Source organism: Caenorhabditis remanei, chromosome IV, assembly GCF_010183535.1.
Source record: "Caenorhabditis remanei strain PX506 chromosome IV, whole genome shotgun sequence".
In the NCBI taxonomy this organism is placed as follows: Eukaryota; Metazoa; Nematoda; class Chromadorea; order Rhabditida; family Rhabditidae; genus Caenorhabditis; species Caenorhabditis remanei.
Genome location: NC_071331.1, coordinates 14,959,582 through 14,983,798, shown reverse-complemented (window position 1 = coordinate 14,983,798; position 24,217 = coordinate 14,959,582). Strand labels below are relative to the sequence as shown.

At 37.6% G+C, this 24,217-nt stretch overlaps 4 protein-coding genes across 4 annotated transcripts; all 4 read right to left on the bottom strand.

The window, feature by feature from the left end:
• Positions 1-5,843: 5,843 nt before the first annotated feature.
• Positions 5,844-9,323, bottom strand: GCK72_014192 (uncharacterized protein; the record flags this gene model as incomplete). The annotated part of the gene is made up of 15 exons (XM_053730175.1): positions 5,844-5,901; positions 5,996-6,128; positions 6,178-6,304; positions 6,360-6,735; positions 6,780-6,925; positions 6,970-7,098; positions 7,146-7,375; positions 7,427-7,803; positions 7,847-8,171; positions 8,215-8,407; positions 8,458-8,609; positions 8,666-8,754; positions 8,801-9,033; positions 9,077-9,214; positions 9,261-9,323. 15 exons carry the CDS (start codon positions 9,321-9,323, stop codon positions 5,844-5,846), a joined length of 2,769 nt encoding a protein of 922 aa, XP_053584947.1.
• An 813-nt stretch (positions 9,324-10,136) lies between these two features.
• GCK72_014191 (uncharacterized protein) lies at positions 10,137-17,962 on the bottom strand (the record flags this gene model as incomplete). The annotated part of the gene is made up of 11 exons (XM_053730174.1): positions 10,137-10,310; positions 10,362-10,832; positions 10,882-11,289; positions 11,334-11,790; positions 12,047-12,358; positions 12,409-12,574; positions 15,904-15,990; positions 16,046-16,139; positions 16,193-17,183; positions 17,233-17,665; positions 17,884-17,962. The coding sequence occupies 11 exons, from the start codon at positions 17,960-17,962 to the stop codon at positions 10,137-10,139; spliced, it is 3,672 nt and encodes a 1,223-aa protein (XP_053584946.1).
• Positions 17,963-19,121: 1,159 nt separating this feature from the next.
• On the bottom strand, positions 19,122-20,735 carry GCK72_014190 (uncharacterized protein; the record flags this gene model as incomplete). The annotated part of the gene is made up of 3 exons (XM_003100641.1): positions 19,122-19,452; positions 19,545-19,671; positions 20,612-20,735. The coding sequence occupies 3 exons, from the start codon at positions 20,733-20,735 to the stop codon at positions 19,122-19,124; spliced, it is 582 nt and encodes a 193-aa protein (XP_003100689.1).
• An 806-nt stretch (positions 20,736-21,541) lies between these two features.
• On the bottom strand, positions 21,542-22,891 carry GCK72_014189 (uncharacterized protein; the record flags this gene model as incomplete). Its single annotated transcript, XM_053730173.1, has 6 exons — positions 21,542-21,733; positions 21,790-21,954; positions 22,163-22,351; positions 22,398-22,460; positions 22,506-22,715; positions 22,763-22,891. The coding sequence occupies 6 exons, from the start codon at positions 22,889-22,891 to the stop codon at positions 21,542-21,544; spliced, it is 948 nt and encodes a 315-aa protein (XP_053584945.1).
• Between the last annotated feature and the right edge of the window lie 1,326 nt (positions 22,892-24,217).

Genomic DNA, 24,217 nt, shown 5'->3' with positions numbered 1-24,217 from the left:
GTACAAAAGAGAAAAAAAAGTGGAAGAGATGAAGAGCATCTGCTTGGTTTTGTATTCAGATGATGTGGATCGAATGGCAGAAGGAGACAAGTGTCAGCTGTCGGGCAATCTGAGAAACAGTTGCGGTGAGTTGACCCGGAGGGCAGCGACGTAAGTGTAATGTTGGTCAGATCGCGGTGTCCTTCTTTCTAGAGGACAAGAGCGTTTTTTCATCGCAGTTTTATCACAATAAACATAAATTACAAACGTCTTTATTGAAAAAAATATTTCTAGAAATAAATGAGAATCTCTATGAAATTCCGAGATGAGACCCGCTCGTTTGGCGTTTGGATGGTTGAAAATAGAAACTTAAAAATAGAAAAAAAACATAAAGCTGACAAAAAGACACTTGAAGTCCTTCTCTTAGATATTTCCAGTTCTCACATAATATCTCAATTGATCTTCTGAATTGACAACAATCAGACGACGTCGTACAACGTGATCTCCTCCAAGAGCAATTCTTTGTTGTTCTTCTGAAGCTTCAGAAATTTAGATTAGAAAGAAAATAAAAAAGTTGAACATACCGACAACACTCGTGAAGTTTTTAGTTTTCGAAGGATTTCTCGCAAATGCAGATGGAGAAATTCCGAATTGAGAAGCTAGTTCTGGATTGGCTTCTAACGCTTTTCGTATGTCTTCAAGTGATAATTCTCTTCTGTATCTATGCATATAGCTGCTGTCACACCCTTCAACGTCATCACAGTTGCTCTGAAATTGTTTCTATTTTTTGAATTATAAAAATGTTAACTTACCTTCGGACATGGGGCGAACGGACAAATTCTGACTAGACATGAGTATTGTACTAGTCCAGTTGTTTGATATCTGAATGCTTCAACAGAAACTTTTGCTCCAAACTCTGAGTGTGTTGGTGGGCAGACCAAACCAACTCCATCTGCTGGACATCCATCTCGGATAATGAATAATGGTTCATGTTCCCATTCGTATTTTGGATCAATTGGCTCTACTTGACATCCACGAACTGACACATATTCTGGAGGAATTGGATAGTGTGGACGGAATGAAAGTGTGATTTTTGTGCCCACAACAACTGCTTCAACTGCTTGTCCATTATGGAAAATGTCAAAAATCACTGGAACTTTTGGTTTTCCGGCGATTGTAGATCTGAAATTATAAATTTATTAAAGAAAAACAAACCAATTGTTTACCCATCACTGACTACTGAAGAAGACGTCGAAGATGAAGATGCTGGTGGACCAACAGAAGTTGTTGTTTGTCTAGAAGTTGCTGCAGTTATAGTTGTTGTAACTGGTGGAACAGGTGTGGTTGTTGTTGTAATTTTTGTAGTTGTTGCTGGTGTAGTTACGGTAGTTGTGGGTGTTTGAGTTGTTGTTGTGGTTGTTGTGGATGAAGTTGTAGTCGGTTTGGGAGTAGTTGTAGTTGTAGTAGTAGTAGTTGTTGTTGTTGTTGTGCTGGCAGTTGATGAAACTTCTGTCGTAGATGGAACATCACTGAAAACTGAACGTTAGTCACAAAATTTCTTAACTTTGATGTGAAACATTAGAAGAAATTTTAGGGAATTTATTAAATAAAAAATTTCAAGATACTAGGTTTTGGATATTTTTTAAATTCTACTACATCTGAACTTCTTTTAATTATTTTGAATAGTGTTTTAGTATACTTTTTCATTTTTTCTCATCAATTTCCCATCGAAAAAGTAAAGAAGACAAAGGGAAAACCAAAAAACTTATTTGGAAATGAGGAAATGTTAGAAGAAACGAAACAAATAAAAAGAAAACTTGCATTTTGAGTGTACTTGGATGTTTTGTAGTGAACAATCGGGCTCTTGCAAAACTTGAATCTTTCGCCACAATGATAGCAACTTTCGGAGTTGCTGACATTATTGTGGAACGACGTGTGCTTTTAGTTGTAGTTCGAGTTGGTGGAATTGTGATAGTAGTAACAGTTGTAGTAGTAGAAGGAGGGGGAGTTGTGGTAGTAGTTTTGAGAGAAGTTTTGGGAGAAGTTGTGACAACAGGGGTTGAGGGTTTTTTGGTTGTTGTTATTGTAGATGGTTTACTACTTGTTGTTGGTTTTTGAGTTGTAGTTGCAGTGGTTGTAGTCGTCAATTTAGTAGTTGTTGGGATCTTCTTTGTTGTTGTTACTTGCCTTGAAACTTGTGTTGTCGTCAGTGGAAGTGGGAATGTATTCTGAAGAGATGCTCCGTCGTCATCTCCAGTTTTGGATAATAACTCAAACAACGCATGCGCTGATGCCTCCATTGCTTTGTTTCTAAACACAACAAACAAATGAATCAATCGGAAACTCAGTTCGAATTAAAATAAAATACAACTGAATAATAGAAGAATGAACAAACCTATTATCCAAATGAGTTGATGATTTTGTATTTGAAGAATCTTTCGCTTTGACTCCATTGATTGGACATTTTGCTTGATAAGTCAAATCCTCCGGGGTAATGAAATATAACGGTTCGATTCCATCTGTCGATAAAACTACTTCTAGAACCATTTCGTTTCCCTGAAGATTTCATTGTTCTCTTTCAGTTCAAAAATTCAAAAAACTCACCTTGTATTTGATAGAATCTGAACAGTTTTTACTGACAGTTTGATAAGGGAAAAAGTGATCAAACTCCGTAGATTCTTTTGGTTCAATTCTGCAAGTGAAGAAGTCATAGAGTCCATAGAGGGCTCCAGTATACGGAAGACGTGATTTGACACTAACAGAGATTCCATTCTCACGACATTCATGTTTGAAAGTGAAAGACTCGGATACTGCAAAATAGTTTCTTTTTTTGTTTTCTTTTTCTCAAAAACTCACGATTATAGCAGTTATTCTCGTAATAGTCAATCCGATAGTTGGGGTTATTGTTCAATCGAATTGCTTCCGGTCGTGAGATTTGTGAATCCTTAGACATATGACATCCTCCGTCAGTTCTATTGAATGAAATGGATCGACATTCAAAAGATATTTCATCTAAACAATCGGAAAGACAATCTTCTAGATTTGCTTTTACTGTCGTTTTAACCACTGACTTCTGATCCATATAACGGTCGGAAAGATATGTGAATGCATAGTCTCCAGTGCATTTTCGAGTGGCTGAAAATATCAATTTTCAAAAAATTGTCTGTAATCGAATTGTTCCTAGTTTTTAAAAAGACATTTTCAATTTTCAAAAACCAATTTGAGAAGCTCTACGGAAAAAGAACAAACAGTTCTGAAACTCACAAGAAAGACAATATTTCCAATAGAAAGTGAATCGATCATCAGCCTCAACATATCCATCAACATTCTGCAGTTGATGTGGTTGGAAGACGTCGCAATGATGAGAGAATCCATCTGGAGATGCTTGGTGATTCACTGCTGCACATTCCAATTGTTTTCCAGGTGACACTGGATCTTCTCCGAGGGAACATGCTGATTGACATCCTTTTAATGATAATCTCGCTTCAGCAACTGCTTTGAAATTGAGACGAACTCGAGGCCACCGAACGTAGAATGAGTTACATTTTGGGACAAAAGCTAAAATGATCAATTATTAATTTATTGGAATCGGGAAATGCCTCACCTTGTGATAATACTGTAATGAATGCTATTAGCAATAAGAGCGGAACCAGGGGATGTCGCATTTACTGGAAGACAGAAAGTTTTGGAAACGAACAAATTCGGGAAAGGATACGGAACAAAATGAGGGAGATTATGGAAATGGACAAGACTGTTTTCGGGTCATTTGAAGCGAAAACGGAGGAATAAGCGGAAGAGAGAAAACTCTCTTCGCAGCACGAATAAATGGTTACTTAGATAAACAAGTTGGAGTAAAGACCGAGTCTTTTCGAAATGAAAACTTCTTTTACTGTATCGGATTTTGAAAAGTAAGTGGAGGGGACGAAGTGAAATGAATTCAAACAGAAATTGAAGAGGAGTTTCCGTTTGGATAAACAGTTTAGATACTCTTTAATTTACAAGAAAAATCTTGTATTGCTGGAAATCTATGAACGTGAAATTTCTGGAAACAATTCCTAGTTTTTAGAACATGAATGCACATTATTGTTAAGTTTCCAATCATTGATTTATCACTAAAAACTTCAATTTACAGTCAGTCATTTCATTTTCATTTTTCAGGTTAATCGTTATTTGTCTTTTTTTTATTTAATGGATACGCTACTGATAAATATAAAGAAAACATTCATTAAACACATGAATCACTGATCCATTTTAATTTCCCTTTTTATGTTTTTTCTCGAGACTCCCTCTGATCATAAATCATGTATCCCGTCTGCACTTTCGTAATGATTCGTGGATAACCCTCTCTCCATTCCGATGACCGTTCTATGGCATCTAGTTACTCCTCAACCAAATGATGTCTATTTAGCCAAAAACGGAAAACCGGTGCGCGTCGACCTCATTGCTTTTCACTTTTTGCAAACAAGCCATCCACGTAAAATGACTAGGAATTCACCACATGGATACATGAATGGAATAGATTTCAGAAAAGAGTAAGAAGTGACAAAAAAAGATGAAAAATGACCTTCTGAATTGTTTGTAAATGGAAGGATTTGAATCGGAAGGATTCTGAGGAGAAGATTATGTCACAAAACAGGGAATGAAACGATAGAAAATGACCAAAAACGATTGGTTTCCTTCTTTTCATGTCGTCTGTCCCGGGAGGTCAGACATAGATTCAAAAGGCTAAACTGTGGAAAGAAGAAGGACGATGAATTGAAGAAAAATGAAACGTCATGTGGAATAGAAGGTGAGAAATGAGTTTTTGGGTTTGCTTTTACGACAAAAGTGCCGTGGTAATTAAAAGAGAAACACAGGAAAGTTTGGAATTTAAATCGAAATTGGTGATACTATATTTCTGAAAAAAACTAGGGACAGTTGCATTCGATGGGAAACTTAACTTTGAATTCTCAGTTATTCGAAAAAGAGTCGAGCCAAACCGGAACCTAATCATATATCATGGATCACTAGGAATAAACATCTATAAATGGAATACAAGATTTCTTGGGATTCTACAAGTCGTTTCCCAACAAATAAAATCGAAATATTAAATAAAATATCAAATTCAATCCAAATGTGACTTGTCAGATTGTTAGCTCATGATAGTTCAGGTTTTAATTTGGCGAACGAATGTTCCTTTACTCTAGAACCAAAGAAGTTAGATTTATAAACATTTAGAATTAGTTCGTTCAAATCTACTACAATTGTGTTTCTCAGATTATTAGCTTATTACAGTACCTTACTTCAGGATCTCTCGTCATCTGAAGCCTTTGGTCGTCTATATATCAAAAATAGAAACAAACATCTAAGGAATGTGTAGAAACATCAATGAAATCAAAGATAACTGGATCAGTAGTCCCGAAGCAGCTTGAAGGTAAAGAGGAAAAGTTGATGAAAGAGAAAACCGTGGTTATCCTTTTGTGGCTATTTGGAAGCGTCCCTTCTACCGGACAATGATACACTCGGACATGGAAATAGAGGTAATTGGTTCAGTGTGCTAGGAGGTGAAAAGAGAGAAAAAGAGACAGCGAGAAGATAGAACACACGGATAAGGAGATGGGGGTCGGGACAGTCCAGTACGCACGCAATCGGGGCGGCCTTGACACGCAACAAAAACTTCTTTTCGGGATGATGCCGTACAAGGAGGAGATGAAGAAAAGACGGGTTGAAAAAGAAGGATTTGTGATGATGAGGATGGTGGTAGTGGTGACACAAAAATGACTGTTCACTTTTTATTTTTATAGAAATCTACATATACATAAAGATGTCTCTTTTATTCCATTCTTTGGAATCCTTTGCATATGATATTCGGATCATTGACTGATTCACATTGACATCGTTTTGATATACTTTGGTCCAATGTCTTGGGGGATTGGAGTACTTCTGAAATGTTTAGAGTTGATTGTGATAAGATTTTAGACAAAAATTGAAAGAGTTTTATGCTTTCAAAGGTAATATATGTTGAGTTTAAACGTACAGAAGCTCTTCGACTTGAGCATCTCTCAATCGTCTTTTTCTGAAAGCCAAAAAAATTGAAACGAGAATCGAAGCAAGACTACAAAGAAACACAATGACTGCAGGAAGATAGAATGATGATTCGATGCAAATCGCTGAAAAAAGTGAAAGAATTAAAATCAAGATGACCTCTTTAAGACTCACGTGCAAAGAATTTTTGAGATCCCGCATAGTTTTTATCTCCTTTAACAAGCAGCCGACGATCCACTCTTATTGAGTTTTCCTCGGAAGTTGAACGAATTTCTCGCTCTTTCGGAGAAGTACATGCCATCTGAGGCATAGATTAGAGATGTTATTTAACCTCAATTCATCGAGAATTGACTCACCGGTGGACACTTTTTTTCTTCTTCGCAAATTGAAATAATACAAACGACGTCGATTTGTTCGGATCCATCGATTCGAAAAGCTGAAAGTGACGACTGCCAACCAGATGATGTCAATCTCATTGGTGACATAATTGCTGGTAAAAGAGCACATCCATCAGCAACCAAGTTAACAGATGCAGGTGGTCCATTTCCCCCAACACGATGAGCGGTGCAATCAACGATTCGAAGTAAATCAGCTGATACATTCGATTTCACAGTGGCTACTAATGATTCTCCGACAAAAACACTTTCTACCAAATGACCGTCTTTCGTTATCTCAAGTGAAATCTTTTCATGGATTTGACTTTTCTTTGTTATCAAAACAGGAGATGGACCTCTGAAAACAAATGCATTTCTTGATTCATCGATTGTACAGCGTACCCAACAACGATTCCCTTGCTCACTCTTGCATCGTCATTCGGATTGTACTGACAAGAAACTTGATAGAACAAATCATCTTTTGTCGTCACGTCATGCGGTAGAATACGGTCGTTCGACATGATTATTATTGTAGACATTTCATTGTTCTGGAACAGAGTTAGTCAATATTATTTTGATCGATGTGAGTTACCAATTCAACTGCATTACACCACGAATTATGTTTCGGCCGTGGAATGAAGATAGAGAATGCTGAGGAGTTCTTGACGAACACGCGACATTGATCGAAACGTTCCGATGCATAAACAACTCCTGTGTACTTCTGAAAATAGAGAAATTTTAACTTTTGATGTTTTATTTGATACTTACAGTTTTTTCGGATAAATCAAAAGTAATATTAATTCCTTGTGGAAGACAATTAGCTGCAACTGACAATCGAGTCAAATCAACATGTGCGATTCCAGAAGACAGTGGGAGTTGGATTGGCGTTGAATCTTCTAGGCCAACAAGTTCTGGATCAATTGGAAGAAGCGATGTACTTTCGGAACTTTTGTTTTTCGATTTCGTTTCAGCATTTGGAAGAGCATGGGCTCGAGATCCTGTAGGATGATTGAAGTTTATCAGATAAGACACACAGTTTTAGAACTTACTTGTCGGACTATTGGCAGTTGTTGTATCCATAAAGTTCTCGTTGATATCAAATATATTATTCAAATCTTCAAGTGATTCCGTACTTTTGAATGATTTAGTAGTCGTCATAGACATTGATTTCGTAGTTATTCTTGTTGTCGTAGGAACGGTAGAAGTCACTGGACGAGTGGAGGAAGTGGATTTCATGGTAGACGGAAATGGTGTAGTTGGTTTAGATGCACTTGTAGCATATGTGTCAAAAGATTCTGATGGTTTCGTGAATTTTCGTGTATCACTCAAAATTTCAGTTGAGTTCAAAGTTGAGAGAAGACACTGATTGGAGAATGAAGAGAAGGATATCAATTTGCAGGGAACTTCTGATTTCACACAGATTGACCTGAAATATTTCTAATAGATTTAACGAGGAAAGGGCATCCTACCAGCAATCTTGAACATTTTCCACTCCAGTTCTGTTCTCAAACTTATCAGATAACTGTCTTCCTCGTTCAACCATTTTGTATCCTGTGGCAACTTCTGGATAAAGTGTCGGAGGATGTGGAATGAATGAAGATGCTGATGACGTGGCAGATTGTGCAACGTGAAGACATGACCTATCATAGTAATCAAAATTCTCATCACTGACAGTTGAACTATCTGATTTGGATGTTGACAAGAGGAGGCAAGATCTTGTGAGAACATTGTAATTCACGGATTTACAATTCTCCAGATTTATACATTTTTGAAGACATTTTTCAGTTGATTGATCTGAAATTTAATAGTAAAAACTATTATTTTAATCATATCTCACTCTGAATTTCCTTTATAATACTGGAATTCATCAGCTTCGTCGTGATCATTTTCTCAAATGAATATGGCCGATTACAAGTGTTTTCATCTTTTCGAGGAACACAAAATGGTTCGAAAATGTCAAGTGTCGTTGACGGAACTGCCACATCGGAAGTCTCATCGGAAACAAAGCATTCGTTTGATGTGGAATCAAACTGAAAACAATCAACAAATAGTTCAAACGACTCTGCAATTATTCTCATACCTGAACACTTCTACAGTAGAATTGACCTGCATTTACACATGCTTGCATACAACTTCGAATACTTTTGACTCCCAATGAGATTCCGAATGAAGGAACATCTGCTTTTCGGGTCACGAAGAACTCGATTCTCCCGTTTGGACAACGAGCAGTGGCTGAAAATTGTAAATTTATTGAGATGTGAATCAGAAATGAGTTTTCAGAAAAATACGGTGCACGCAGTTGTTCTCATAGTAATCCATTTTGACATCTTTGATGATAACTGCATCTCTTCGTGTCGAGTTGTAAAATGAGCATCGTCTGAAAAAGACAAAAATTGAACGCCATTCAAACAACAAAAACTGACTTTGCATCGTGATGAAATCCGAAAGACATGCATTGAATCTTCACACATTCTTCCATACACTGTCCTTCAGCTGAAGCATTTATTATGCGAATCGGTGTTTCATCTATTCTATATCCATTTTTAACATCAAACATATACGCAGATTCTTCACATCTTTTTGCTATTTGGAGACACACTTTTTCGTAATAAAATGTTGGAACCTCTTCGATTTTCAAAGATTTAGTGTGGTTTTCCTGAATGAATAAATGTTTTGAGCTAACAAATAAGTGTGATTACATTGGTTCCTGTAGCTGGAAAGAATTCACAGACTGGATTTCGTCCAGCACGGAAGTTGAATCCTTCGCATGGAAACGATTCTTCAGATGATGGATCAAAGTTTGCACGGCAGTGAGCAGAACAAGTGACCATGTCAATCTGAAATTCAGATGAAGTAAAGAAGAAAAAATGAAATAAATCGAACCTTGGCAACGAAAGCTGGACCATCAATATGTCTCGTTCCAATATGTCGGATAAAAGTGGGCATGAATCCCTCAAAACATTCGCCATATGGTGAGAGATCTCCAACATTTCCTGATGGTAAGTTCTCTTCTGAAATGTTGCTTTTTTACACAACCAAACTAGTAATACCCTCTAATAGAAAAACATTTTCTGATAGTATATCGATACGAAAGTAGTATCTAGTTCGAAACGGCTTATTCTGAGAGTGGTCAATAAATGATATGGGGTTCAAAAATGCTCAGAAATGCTCTAAAATTTAAATCTTACTTGCAAAAACAGAGAATAATAAAACAGAGAATATTAGAAATATTTGGAAAACTTTCATTCGACACACTTTCATCGTCACTGATGATTGATATTGTGTGCTTCTTCTTCTTCGTTTCCTCCCCCCGTCAAGACCACTTTGACTGACTGTACTTGAAGAAGACTGAATGACTTTCCAAATAGATACAGTCACTCTCTTATTCCTCCTCTATGGATTCATTTTGTTTTCTTCTCTCCTCCTTTTTTGCAACATCCCGAAACCGATTCAAGACCGTTTACGAGGAAGACGCTTCAATTGCAGTTAACGGCTATTACGGATGAATGACAGAAATGACGCATTGTACGTTCTTCGAATAGTATATGAAACTTGATGATTTGGAACTTTAGAAATTGAGGAAGAAGAAGAAGCAATGTATTGAATCATCTTTTACGTAATACACATTGAACCGATCAGAAAAAAGAATTTATATTACGCGGGAGTGAAGAAACAATAAGAAAACAAGTTATCACAATTGAAAACCAGAGAGAAAAATAACAAAATTAAACAAAAAAGGAGCGATCAATTTGATCGATTTCAATGATCCACGTCTTCAACATTAATATTTTTAATTTTCAATTCTTTTGCAAGATTTAGAATTAAAGCTTCAAGACGAATTTGTTTTTCATACATTACATCAATATTCTGTTGTAGATTTTCCAGTTGGTTGAACTGCATTTTCAGAGTTGATCTTAGTTCTGTTGTGATTTCCTGAAATTTTGGTTGGGAAGTTGCAGAAAAAGTAAAAAGGTCACAACTCACATTTTCATATTCAATCTGCATATCCATATCAGAATCACTGCTTGCATTCAACCCGAACCTTTTTCTGAAATTCGTCCACCACGCAGCCAATCCACTCTTATGTAATTTTCCAGCAGGGAATGTTGCATATCGATTAGTTGGATACTTCTTCATTCGAGTTATAAATATATGAATAGACGCTTCAATCTGCAAAACGAGATCCACTTGCATTGCTAATCGCTTCAATTCAGCCTTCTCTTGGACTCCTTTGATATCATCGACTGCCAAACCAACGAGGAGATTCATCAAAAGAATTGTCATGATTATACAGAAAAAGAAGAATAATGCACAAGCAACTGCATTATGAGCTGGTCCGAACATTTTCTCGGAATGTAATGTTTCATCTCCATGAAATACTCCAGTGAATTCAAATTCTCCAATCATCATCACAGTTGTTTTGAGAGGTGAAAGGAATATCGTTGAGAATTCTGGCTGGAAGGTAAGAGAGAATCAGACGATAACCCTTTAGTTGACAACTCACTCGATTCTGAAGGATGACATAGAAAGACGAGGAGAATGCAATGATGAAAAGGACAAAAACTGGGAAGAATCGGAAGAATGTTTTGACAATATCCACGAACATTACCACGAATATTCCGAATCTTGGCATTTTTCTTACCATGAATAATAAATTAATCCATCCGAAGAAGATACAAAGAGCAGCTAGAAGCCATTGCCAATTTAATCGAACTCCAGATGTTGATGAACATTCAGTGAAATCATAAACCGTAAGAAGAGCAGTTGAATAGATAAAACAATCAATCCAGTTCTCCCAATTGGTCAAATATGCAAACTTCCGTTGGTAAAGTTGAAAAACCTCAATTCCGATTTGACAAATTGCAAGTATTTGAATTATTCTTTTCCAGATGAAAGCAGGTTTCACAATTTGCTGAAAGATTTTAAAATTAGAGTGTCACTTTCATGAAAGCTTACAATCTGTGGACATGTCTCGTTCTCCTCAAAAAATGAGCTATCGTAATACGTCTCTCCATTTGCCACGTTGTATGGAGCTTTCGTATGACGGACGAATTCAGTGAGACTAATAACGAAAATCAGATAAATAGTCAGAGCAGAATAATACATGACTCTTCCCAATCGATTCCATTTATATTTCAAAAGAGCCATTGATAATGGATGAGATAGAAGTGAGAGTTTCTCTGCGTTTGCCATCAATTTCAATGGATGATTCTTGTAAATTCTGTCATAATTTGATGAATATGCTTGAGCATCTTTGATAAGTTTAAAATTATCTTCATCATACGGACACTTGTATCCAATCAATTGTTCTCCTTCTCCGTCTTCATTCGCAACTCTTGACATGTAAGTATCATCAATGTAAGAGAAATCATATGCAATGCAGAGAGTCAAATCATCATCTTCTTTACTTCTTCTGAAATTGACGATGATTGAATGCTTTTTGTTGACATTATAATGTTTTGGTCTAACTAGAAAACCGTGTACACGTAAGATAAAGTATTCAAAAAACGATATCTCTATACATTTTCAGCCAGAAGCTTTAGAGCCGATTCAATTTCATAAATTTTGCTGTTATCCTGGTTTTGAAGTTTGGAGGTTCACAATGCCGGTTCTCAAGCTAGATATCGTTCTTCACATTTCTTTTTCTCTCTCTCTTCTGTTTAACTCACTCAACACACTTATCCATAACCAATGATGCCAAATCAGGAAACTTTTTCAAGAGAGTCCGGAACGGAGTAGTTCTCTCCATCATAACTGGTTCTCTATGCTTATCCAGTGGTATCACATCATGTGGAATCATCAAATTCCTCCATTCATAAGTGTCTAAAAGTACTCGAGCAACTTCTTTCTTCCCATTATCACATGCCAAATCAAGTGCAGTTCTTCCCTTTTCATCTCTTCTATCGACAGTTGCTCCTTGTTGTATCAAATATCTGGCAATTGTATCATGTCCATAGATGGCAGCTAAATGAAGAACAGTTCTGAAAAAATCTGAAAGTGTTTTGTCTGTCGTGTTCTCTAATTTAAGTACTTTGTATCACTAGGATTCTCGATTTGTGCTCCTTTTCCTACTAAAGTTTGACAAGTTCCCAATTGTCCACTCTCAACAGCCACTTGTAATGGAGTCTGTTGGTATGAATTCTTCGCTTCCTTGTCAGCTCCAGATATCAATAACAACGACGTTGTCGCATCGTGTCCTGAATTTAAAGAAGATATAAATAGATAGAACATTATTTCATTCTGACAAATATATATTCAAAATTTTTTCGTTTGTGATAAGAGACTATTTTAATATTTGAAATCTTGTTTTTCAATTCATTTAAATTCCATATTTAATCCTTAGAACTAAATCGCTTGATTACAAAAATCAGTTCATACTTTTTCTAACTTCTCAAAAATCTTTCAAACTTCAAAATCGTCTAAATCTCATTCAGAATTCTAGTTATTCATTAAATTTCAAAGCTTCACGTTTCTCAACACAAAATAAATTTTCATCATCTTTTTTTCCTTTTCATTATGGGGATTTCGAGCACTAAATTCTGCCAATATTGCATGATTAATCGAAAGATTGTTGTTTGCTCAAACACACATTCATCTTTTCTTCTTCTTCATTTCATCTTCATTTCATCCGCCTTCTCATATATGTATATTTTTGCCATCGGTCAGAATACTCCTCATGCTGCCAATTTAATTGGATGCTGCAACACGGAGCCGTGACCGAAGAGGGGGGTCACCAAGCCCCTTTTTCTTTCTCTCTCAACTGTCCAGTTTCTCATTATCTCCGGATTTACGACAGAGAAAACGGAAAAATTGAAGGAAAAGAGAGGCGGAAAGAGACAGCTTTCATCCTAATGAATAGACGCAAAATGGACGAAAGAAGAGCATGAATAAGTCAACTGTTTCGTTTGAGTGATGACACGTTCAACGGATATGATACGAATAACGAAATGAATGTAACCAACCTTTGAGAAGTCTCCAGAATTGCCACGTGGCATTCACCGCGTGCCTTAGTTGGAAACTTGAGATGTCCACTAAAGTCACTCAGGTGTATGCCAAGTGACATCTGGATCAGTGATATAAGAATAGAAAAGAGCACTTGAGTAGGTCAAGAAATAAAATACTAAGGAGTACGAGAAGAAAACAGTCCTTCAGATCAAGCAGCCACTCCGAAAATTGAATGTGTTCAGTGATTCGATGGGAGTGTAGAGAGAGAGAGAGAGGGAGAAGGCGGAGTCATTCCCTTATGGGCAGGTGGTAAAAAGGAGGTCTCTCTCCATGGATTAGACGGTCATAGCCTCTGGCTTCGTGGGCAGGTGGTTTATTGGACGAGGGATTACACGCCTCCTGTGTGCTCGAAAAGCATAGAATACTAGTTGTGTTGGTAGATGCGGGTTACTAGTCAAGAGCCGCGGCGACGTCGGCGACGGACTGCGAATGAGAAGAAAGGGACGAAAAGGGGAAAAAGAAGAAGGCGAAGGAGGAGGAGACGCGTCGACGGCTTCTCTCTCCAGACGACGTGAGCCGTTGATGAGATAGTACTGAATCCAAAGAGACTTCATGTCGAGAATTGCGCGGATAGACTGGGGGCCAGTCCGTCGAAAATCGATAGACGAATGGCGCCAAGTTCTTTTGTAGATGCTCAGAGAGCATAAAAGCAAAGAGAATTGAAACATGAAAGATAGAAAAAAGAGAATGAGAAAGCATTTATCAAGAGCTAGCTGGTTGCCAGGAAACGAGTAATTCGATTCGTGTTTTGGATTGAGAAATGAAGGTTTTCCAAAAGTAAAAAGGTTTATGAATAGAGTGATCAGATGTTGATTGTGTAAATAAGAGTCCGTATGTTTCAAGAAACACTGACGCACCAACTCCAATTTAAGAGACAATGTATTTCTCGAACTGCTCATAGAACACATCGGCCAAACGCTATTAGCCCATTCGGTGTTTTTATATTATGGTTTTGATATTATGGATCTTATGAAAAAACCATACAGCTTGACATATAGAAAAAATCGGGGGAGTGAAAAAAAAAATTGTTTCTATATGTCAAAGCGGGCGGAACCTAAAAAGCTGTACGGTTTTTTCATAAGATCATCATATGGACCCATAATATCAAAAAACCAAATGGGCTAATAGCGTTTGTCCGATGTGTTCTATGGGCAGTTGGCCTAAGGTTCATCACTAGAGACAGTGTCTATTAATCAGACCTACAGTAATCCCTATTCTATTTTTGTTGTTGAAAACAATCATATTTTTCTCATAAGTTGGATTCCCTTTTCATTTCCGGTCACACTGTAAACAATTAGGTACCCCAAAAAACAGCCGGCACTATTTTATATATTGAATCAAAATAGCAATTATCCATGCACATCGGGGGATCTCTTTTGAGCTAGAACCCACGATTTCGTCTTTTCATCTTTGTCCGATCGAAATCCTTTAATTACATACTTATTAGAGAAGCTCGGTTTCGTAAGAAAAAGAGCAGGTGTGATTTGGAAAAAGATACAGATGACCAGAAGAAGATTTTGAAATGAAAGGAACGGCTAATTGAGGGTGGGCATCTAAGAAGAAAAGAGAGAAATGGAGCCGCTTGATCCGAAAATTGGCAGACAGAAGGTCTGGGAATGCATCCCATGGGATTTCAAAAAAGGGGGTTCCATGTACTGGATACCTGTTCGAAATAAGGGAAGCCAATGAAATGAATGGCAGATTCAAAGGATCCGAGAGGAGAATTCTCTAAACAATGAAATATTATCCAGTGCAGTTCTTCAGTTAACCATGACTTCTGTCAACCATCTGTCACGATTCCCTTCATTTCCTCTCATCTGTTTTCTTTCATTTCCGTCCGACATACGGTCACGCTTCATCATAATAAAACCCCATATCACATTCAACAGATGATTCAAAGTAAAGAGAAGAATATAAGCTTTTCATCAGAATTCCTCTTGAATAGAAATCTCAAACACCACCTCGTTAAAAAGTGAGCTCCATGTCATCTTTTCGTCTCCCCAATTAGTAGAATGTCTCATCGTATGTGAGCATAATCACACGGTGCTCATTAATTTTTCAGCTGCGCGCTCTCTATCTTTTCATCTCTTCACACTTTCTTTTTTTCACGAAAGTATGGTTCGTAAAGGAAAGAGAACATTGAAAAGAAGAAGAACAGTCTACAGAAGGACTGAAGAAGAAGAAGAAGAAGAAGTGGCATCTGTCGTGTCACTGCCATTCCCATCTGCTCTACCCATCGAAATGATCTGCGTCTCTTTGATTTAGTGAACTTCTCAACACATGCAAATGTCCTTTTTCTTCGAAACGCCATTGGACTGATCCAATTGGAGAAGAAGAAAAACTGTGGAAGAAGAAAGAAAAAAGAAAGTGTTGAGAGGAAGGGAAACTGATTGAAATGTTGAAGAAATCATCCGAGGAGTAGTCATTTGAAAATAGAATGTGTGAATTTGAACATAGTTTAACCGTTTGATAGCAGATTTTTTCAAAATTTCAAAATTAAAAATTTGGTAGAAAGACTCACCTTGCTTAGCTGCCAAATGCAATGCACTGTTACCCATTTCATCTTTCATCAACAGTAATCTCTTGTCCCATTCAATCAATTTCTTCACTGTAACATCTCCAGTTAGAACACAATTTCTAAAACTCTAGAACTTGAACTCTACCTGCAATCGTTTGTCCAGAATGGGCTGCTCGATGTAATGGAGTCTCTTCATCTTCATTCACCTGAATCATTGTTGCTCCATGTTTCTCGAGTAGCTGAAAATATATTTTATTTCATATAGTCAGAGCTGACATTATTGAAATATTACCTCCATCATTTCCAGGTATCCATTCGAAGCAACAATGTGCATTGGACTATTTTGATCCCTATCAGTCATATTCACCATTGTTCTTTTCTCATTTTCATTAATATTTCGAAGAGATTTTCTCGAAGCTATCGACATTTGGAGACAGTCCGTTTCAGACATATCAGATTTCGAAGACTTAGGTGGGTTCAAATATTTTAAAATATATTCAACAGAAGCGAGAGCATTATACTTTGCTCCAATATAAACGCAAGTTCGTTCATCTTTATCAACTACCGTAAGGTCTGCTCCTTTCTCAATCAAGTACTCGACACAGTCCAAACTATCATGTGATACAGCTAACATCAATGGAGTCATTCCGTAATCGTCTGTCGCTTCTCGACTATTGTCATCCATTAAATATTTCACAACTTCCAATTGGTTTGTTTTTGCTGCCACGTGGAGTGGAAGTGTCTTCTCCGAATTCTGTTCATTCTTGTTCCCTCCAGCTTCAACGAGAGCTTCAATGATCTCCAGATATCCCTTTTCCGCAGCAAAATGAATCAAATCTTTCTCTCTTATCATCCATTTCTGTTTATTCTTTTTTTCCAATTCCAAAATCTTCTTCAATGTTTGTGGATGGTTTCCTTCGACGGCCATTCTCAAAGGTGTTTTCCCTTCGTTATTCTCTTTATTCAATGCAAGTATTGCAGCAGATGGATCATGATCCATCATCATTTTCAGATACTCGGGTTCTCCTCGAAGTGCCACAATATGAAATACTGTATTCAATCGAAGATCTCTCTTTGTCACGTCACTATTTGCATTTATCAATTCTCGAATCACTTCTTGACTTCCATGAACACATCCCAATAGTAGAGGTGTCATTGCATTTACATCTTCTGCTGCTACATTTGCTTTCAATTGAATCAATTTCTTCACTGCGGCAATGTTTGATTTCATTGCTGCATAATGAAGTGGAGTCAGTCCGTATGCATTCGGAGAATCGATTTCTCTGAAAATCAATTTCGATTTAAAGAAACTAAGTCTAGAATTGAACTCACGCGTTTGCGTTGACCAACGCAGCGATTATTTTCTCAGTCGACGTGTTGTGTATCCTCTCTGAATCCACTTGATCCATCACAACTTCACCTTTTTCATTTGTTATCTGGCAGATATCCGTGAATCCATGACTATATTTAGATGCAATATGCAACGGAGTGTCTCCATCCAGGTTTTTTGTTGTGGGAATTGCTTTCCGTCTGAGTAATTCCTCCACTACTTCATAATTTCCGTATCTTGTTCCATAATGAAGTGCAGTCATATCGTCTTTATCTGGTGAGTTCACGTAATCCGGATACTTATTCAAGTATGATCGAAGTAATGAAACGTCTCCATCACGACAACACTGATGAATCAATGAACGAATACTGTCAAATCCAAACATTGAATCCGATTCTTGCAGACGGAAAACTGACGGACGACGTGACCCATCTTCTGTAAATTTCCAAAACTCTATGACCCTATCACACCTTTTTCGAATTATAACAGCTGATAATGAACTGGTTATCAGTATTTTCTTTCACACAAAAAACTATACTATTTTGATCTGACAAATTTAAGTGTAGTCCGGAAGATTTAGTGAAATCAGCGTCTTTAATTCCAGATTCACCCCTTTTCCATTATTTCACCTTCTTCCAGATCAAAATACTTACTCTTCGTGATGGTGTCATCGTTTTTCGGTAATAAGTTTTCCAATTCGAGTCGAAACTCATTTGCAACATGTCGACTCATGCTGTTTGCATTAGATCTACCTAGATCTATCTCTCAAAATCTCTGAAATTGAAAGAATAAAATGCATAACATTCGAGAAAAGCTAAAGCAAGACGGCTCAATATGCTTATGGATATCTAAAAAGCAGGAGAGAAACGAGGTTGTTGTTGTCCGATGTTGGTGGTTTCCGTAGTGACCAAAATGAGAAAAAAGAAGAAGAGGGAGTGGTTCGCAGGGAAAGAAAAGGGGTTTTACAATTAGAAATTCAGAGGAATGAATCTGAAAACAATTGAATGAATAGTGTTTCCAATGGAACTCAATAATAAAACTGTTAGAAATCAGTTGATTTCTTTATTCCAAAAAGTCAGAAAGCAACGAAAACTAATATTAAATCCATATAATTCAGTTTGAAGGCCTTGTTATTTTGGTTTCATAATGTAGTAGTCTTATGAAATATGAGACAAGTATAGATCTCATTCTCTACTTCAATTGTAAAATGTATGCATTCATGCTCTAATAGGAACATGAAAGTATCGTACTAATGTCGGAAAAAATTCAATGATATAACGAGAAATCAATCCGAACAGCACAATAAAATGGTGAAAAGTATGCAAATATTCACATCCAAAACAGTCAAAGTGACTCACTATTCCACCTTTTGAGTGAAAAGATCAAGAAACAGTGTGTATTGAGAAGGAGACTCAGATGAAAAAGGAAAGTATATATGTGTGAGTGACCTCACAACGACAGGTAAACGAAAAAGTATGTAAGTTCAAAAGTGGAATTGAGGTTGAGTAAAAACGTATTAAAAAGGAGGCGAAATAGGAGAGTAAACACGGAAAGCAGAGAGCAAACAGTCACAGTGGCACACACCTGTGATGATTTCTGTGGGAATAGATCTCGATTGAAATGAACACTTTAGATTTGGTTTGAAAATAATCTTTATTTCGATTTGATCAAAAGAGAACGAGTAAATAAATACATTTTGAAAGCGGTTTATGAAATTTTGTGCACGAGAGTTTTAATGGAAGAAGTGCGTAAAATTAAGTACTAAAAACTAGAGTCTTTTTAAGTAGAAACTTCAAAACTCTTTGTTTCAACTCTACATGTTTACAAAACTTCACATTCTTTGATTAGAAAAAGTATCACAGCTTTTAGAACAATGGTTACATGGGGGAATTTAACTGAATGAAACAAGATTCTCGATGATTTCTCGAAGTGGCTCCGTTTCCATCTTGTTCAGAAGATGAAATTGATTGGCGAAAAGCACGAATTGTTTGAATGAGGTGTTGAGATGTGGCAGAGCTTTTATTTCTTTGAAATGGCTGACATGGGCAAAGTATACATGAGCGTATATTCGGAATAGTCTTCTCATGATTGTCTGACATCGTTCTTCGAAATTCGCAGGAAATTGTTTCCCAATTTCGGATGGGAATACGGTTTCATCGTCAATGTTGAGTTGGCAAGAAGTAAGGGATAGATCGATGTATTGAGGAGCACTTGTGTTCAGACTGAAATGTTGATTTTTAGGATAATTGACTGAAACGTATCCCAAATTATTTTCTAGAACAATTTCTACCGTATTCAATTTCAGAAAACATACACAGTCTCATCACTCGTCCAAGTGTATTGTCTTCCGTGAGCTGTCATCGACGGACATTTCGAATCAGTACATTCAGATTCGCAGAGCACTCCAAAAACCATTCGAACTTGATTCACCAGATCGATAACTGTAATGGAAAAGCTTGGTTCCATTAGTACCATACTTGCAAAATATCGGCCCGGAGTCAAAAAATGAGCACAATTTTTTCACAAAATTTTTCGAAATTTTTTAAAATTTTCATCAAAAATAGTCAAAAATCCTATGTACACTTGAATTTTATCGATATGTGTAAAAACATAGTCGAAAATTCGACTTTTTTGCGAAAAAATCAAAAAAATTCAAATTTTCAAATTTTTGTACTGTGACCCGGGCCGGGCCCGGCCCGTTGCAAGTATGATTAGTACGATAAAAATAAAAATGCTTGTAATTTGTCTTTCTCGTGAATAGGTTTATGGAACCAAAATAAATCTATATTTCTAGTAACTTGTGGACGCTTGAAAAGATCAGGAGCAGAGCTGTGCGGAAGTAAAATTTTCAAAAAAGGAAGAAGGAAGAAGGAAGAAGGAATAACATTTTCAAAAGGGAAGAAGGAAGAAGGAAGAAGGAAGTGAAAAAAGCCCGGAAGAAGGAAGAAGGAAGGAAGAAGGAAGGAAGAAGGAAGTTGGGTTCCAAACCGGGAAATCGGAAGTTAATTTTGAAAATGACAAATTTGAGGAAACTTTTTTCTAGTCATCTCTGAAAACGAATTTTGGCGTTGTTTTGCATACAAAATTCCATTAAAAATCACCAAAACTCCGCTGATATTCAGTCGAAAATTACAAAATTTTTGTGAACTTTTAACACGGAAGTCGAACAATTTCAACGGAAGAAGGAAGAAGGAAGAAGGAATAAAATTTCAAAAAAGGAAGAAGGAAGAAGGAAGAAGGAAGAAGGAAGTGAAAAAATGCCCGGAAGAAGGAAGAAGGAAGAAGGAAGAAGGAATTCCGCACAGCTCTGATCAGGAGCTTTTCTTTCAAGATTTATAGGAGTCAGAAATTCTCCACATTTGTTTTTTTTAAATAACTAACTATTCACTGCAAGCCACTCGTTTTTATCTTCCCCGGGAGGCAACTTGAGTGCTTCACGAAGATTTCCACTTCCAAGTGTAGACACTGCCATCGAGTTGTACCAAGAAGAACTCGGCTCACCCATCTGTGTTTTACAAGTTGTTCAGCGTAGGATGTGAAAAATATATATGTTCGTAAATAATGACTGAATGCGATTACATTTATGTGCTTCTACAGATTTCAGTTAGTTTTGGACAGTTTATCGATCATTGATAATGAACAAAAAAGTGATGGGGCAAAAATAATATTATAATTGAACAAAACGAGGGAATAGAAAAAGTTTGGAGATGTTGTCCAATCGAATTTTGATGGTAATTATAAGAGACAGAGAAGACAGGAAAGAGAAAAGAAGGGAATAGTGTAAGAATACGGATGGGAAAAGAACGAGATAAAGAAAGGGAGCGAACGCTTGGCAGCGTAAATAGAGAAGATCGCAACTTCTCTCACACGGGGATGACTGAAAATTATTTATTGTTTGATGGATGGGGCAGAACCGAGTGCTAGAAATGGAGAGTCAGAGATATTATTCGAGTGGCTACTGTTCCCACTGAACTCTTCCCACCATACTAATTTACATGAACAAAGAAAAATTCATCCGTACTACCATATCATTCTGAGAAAAGAAGCACGGTTTGATCGCCTAAATTGAGTAGAGAAGGGGAAGTTGAACAAAAAAGGAAATGGAACACAACAATCATATCGAGCAAGTTCAGAAGAGATGAAAATGTCAGATAGAAGGATGAGAATGGGTCAGGATTCAAGAAAAAAAACAATGATATTCTATATAATGACTGAAAAGGAGAGGATGGAAGGAAGTGAGGAAAGTATTGAATTAATTGTGTAAGGAAAATAATGCGAAAAAGGAAAGTGGAAATGGACGGAGCTTTGTATCTACAAAAAGTAGTCAGGCGTTCTGCGTGTAACATGTGGTTCGCCTCTCCGTGGAGCTGGGTCGAATTGGAGGAACGAATACTTCAGATCATCATCCAATTCAACCATTGCGGCCTGGTTACCACAACGGTAGCAATAGTTTGGAGCAGAGAAAACGGTTACGACATTACGGTCGTGACTCCAGTTGTATCCCTGCAAACAAAAAAGAAAATTCAGCAGTTTGTGAGACTATTGTTACCCTCCATGACAAGTTGATGAGCTCGAGAGATCAGCGTTAGTCCGTTTGAATGATTAAATGTCTCCGAAATGTCTTGCCCAAATGTATATCCAGCACCACGTGGAGAAATTCCCCAACCTCCTCGGTCATCAGGATCTGACCAAAGAAGGTCGCACATGGGTCCTTCGTGTGGAACCTGGAAGTAAATAATGTTTTACGGGAATCGAAGAGAAAACAGCCAATAATAGCTCCATTGTATCTGACCACTAAGACTCGTCTTGCAAGGAAGAACCTTTATTTTCAAGCAGTTATGAATCTATCAAGAGTTCGTTCATGACTGTCGGAGAGCGAGTCTAGCGTGGGCAGCCAATTAACATAAAAACACATTATGTGCAAAGTCTTACCTCCTGGATGCGGTCCAAAGCTCTGATATGATCGAGAGTGTCGATAGATGGAGAAAGTCCTCCGTGGAGACAGAAAATTTGTCCGTCGACAAGAGCCGTAAGTGGGAAACAATCGAAAAGATCTGTGAAATACTTCCACACGTTCGAGTTTCCGTATTTTCTCAAACACTCGTCGTAGAACCCGTAGACCTGAACAGTACATGCATAATTTTATTTTCACTAATATTTAACTTACCTGAGTGATTTGTCGAGACTCGTGATTTCCTCGGAGAAGAGTGACACGGTCCTTATAACGGATCTGAAAAATTGCACTATTCAAGTGAATGTAAGGAAAAAAAATTACCTTCAAGCAGACCAGGAGACTGACGGTCTCTACGGAATAGTAACCTCTGTCTACGTAATCTCCCATGAACAGATAATTCGTATCAGGACTCTTTCCACCCATTTTAAACAGTTCCATCAAATCGTGGAACTGCCCATGCACATCTCCGCATACTGTCACAGGACACCGGACTTCTTGCACATTTGGTTCCTTCTCCAGGATTTCTTTTGCCTATAAAAAATTTACATCACAAGTTATGAAAACAATTAAATCGATACCTTTTCGCATAATGTTTTGACTTGATTTTCCGAGAGGGGTTTACATTCATAAAGCTGCTCGATCCATTGGTCCACATCAACAATCAATGCTTTATCAAGGGGATCAGCGGATGGTGGAGCTGCAGCCATACTACTGGAAAAATATTTAGTTTTTAAAATGATAGGGTAAGTTTGAATGATATCAATGCGAGGAGAGACGAGGAGCAAGTCAAAGTGGGCGGCTCATAGCAACGGGCATGAGTCGTCGAAGGGGTGAGAAGAAAAGCACGCCGTCGTATCATAATCAATACTTTCCAGCGGATTCTTCCTTCTCTATTATATGAGATGGCGAGAGGAAAGAGATTAACAGCTTGCTCGCCTAAAAACGTATCACACCAAAAAAAGATCAAATTGAAACAAATAAACAGAATGACATAAACCAAGAGTGATGCGATTCATATGAGAAACATGTGAAAACCAATTTCGGAGATGAAAGTGATGGTTCTTCCAAAAACTCCAAATGGAAGAAAAACGTTATTATCGATGTGACATGATGCGAGACAAGATTAATCCTTTTTGTTGAAATTCTTTTCTTCTCTTTCTCTATTTCAGCCCGACAAAAAGAGGAAAACCACGCGCTGAAATTTTCGCCAAAAAAGAAATCAATAAGTTGCTGTTTGCGTTTCGAATCGCGAGTGCAACGCAAATTTCATACTGTTCCGATAAGGCAAAGAATGAATTCCAAAGTGGTTTCCCAACAACACTCTGACGTTGTTATTTAGTGTCCAATGCGAAGTGAATATCAGTCGATTCAGAGAAAAGGAACTAGTTACTGCATTTTTAGAATTAGAGGTCACATGTTGTGAAACAGTAATGGTGTGTACTTTTTGTACATAAGTTTTTCTTTTCATATTCAGCCGGGCTTGTGTCGAATTGATTGATATCAAATAAATGAAGCTACGATCCGAAGACATCAAAATGTTAGAGAACGCGAGATGATCGAATGCGACGAAATTGTTGTTTTGTGAGGAGAGTGAGGCGGAGAAAGCAGGACTGAAGTGAGATGCGGGGCCTGCCAATTGGCCAGTGACGGAGGATCAGACGACAGATAGAGATGGAGCAGCACTCCTGTCCTGCTATAACCGGCCAAGGAACCAATTGCGATGCGAAACTAACGGAGATGAAAAAGAAAAGATATAGGACAGAGAAAAGAGCGACCGCAGCGCAGAGGCTCGCGTCGCGGTTCACTGCGCTCTACTGAACACTCTTGTTGCCTACGCCAGCAAGACGTAGAGAAGTGAAGAAGTCCTCTCACTGGACCGAGCGATGTTTTCGTTCATTGGCGTTATCGTTGAAGGCGACAACGGAGACAGCAAGACGGCACGAGCAACAAGAAGGTGTGAAGAAGCGGGGATTTCGTGTAGCGATGAAGTGCTTGGGGGTCAGCAGATTTATTGATAAAGACTGAAAAGCGTC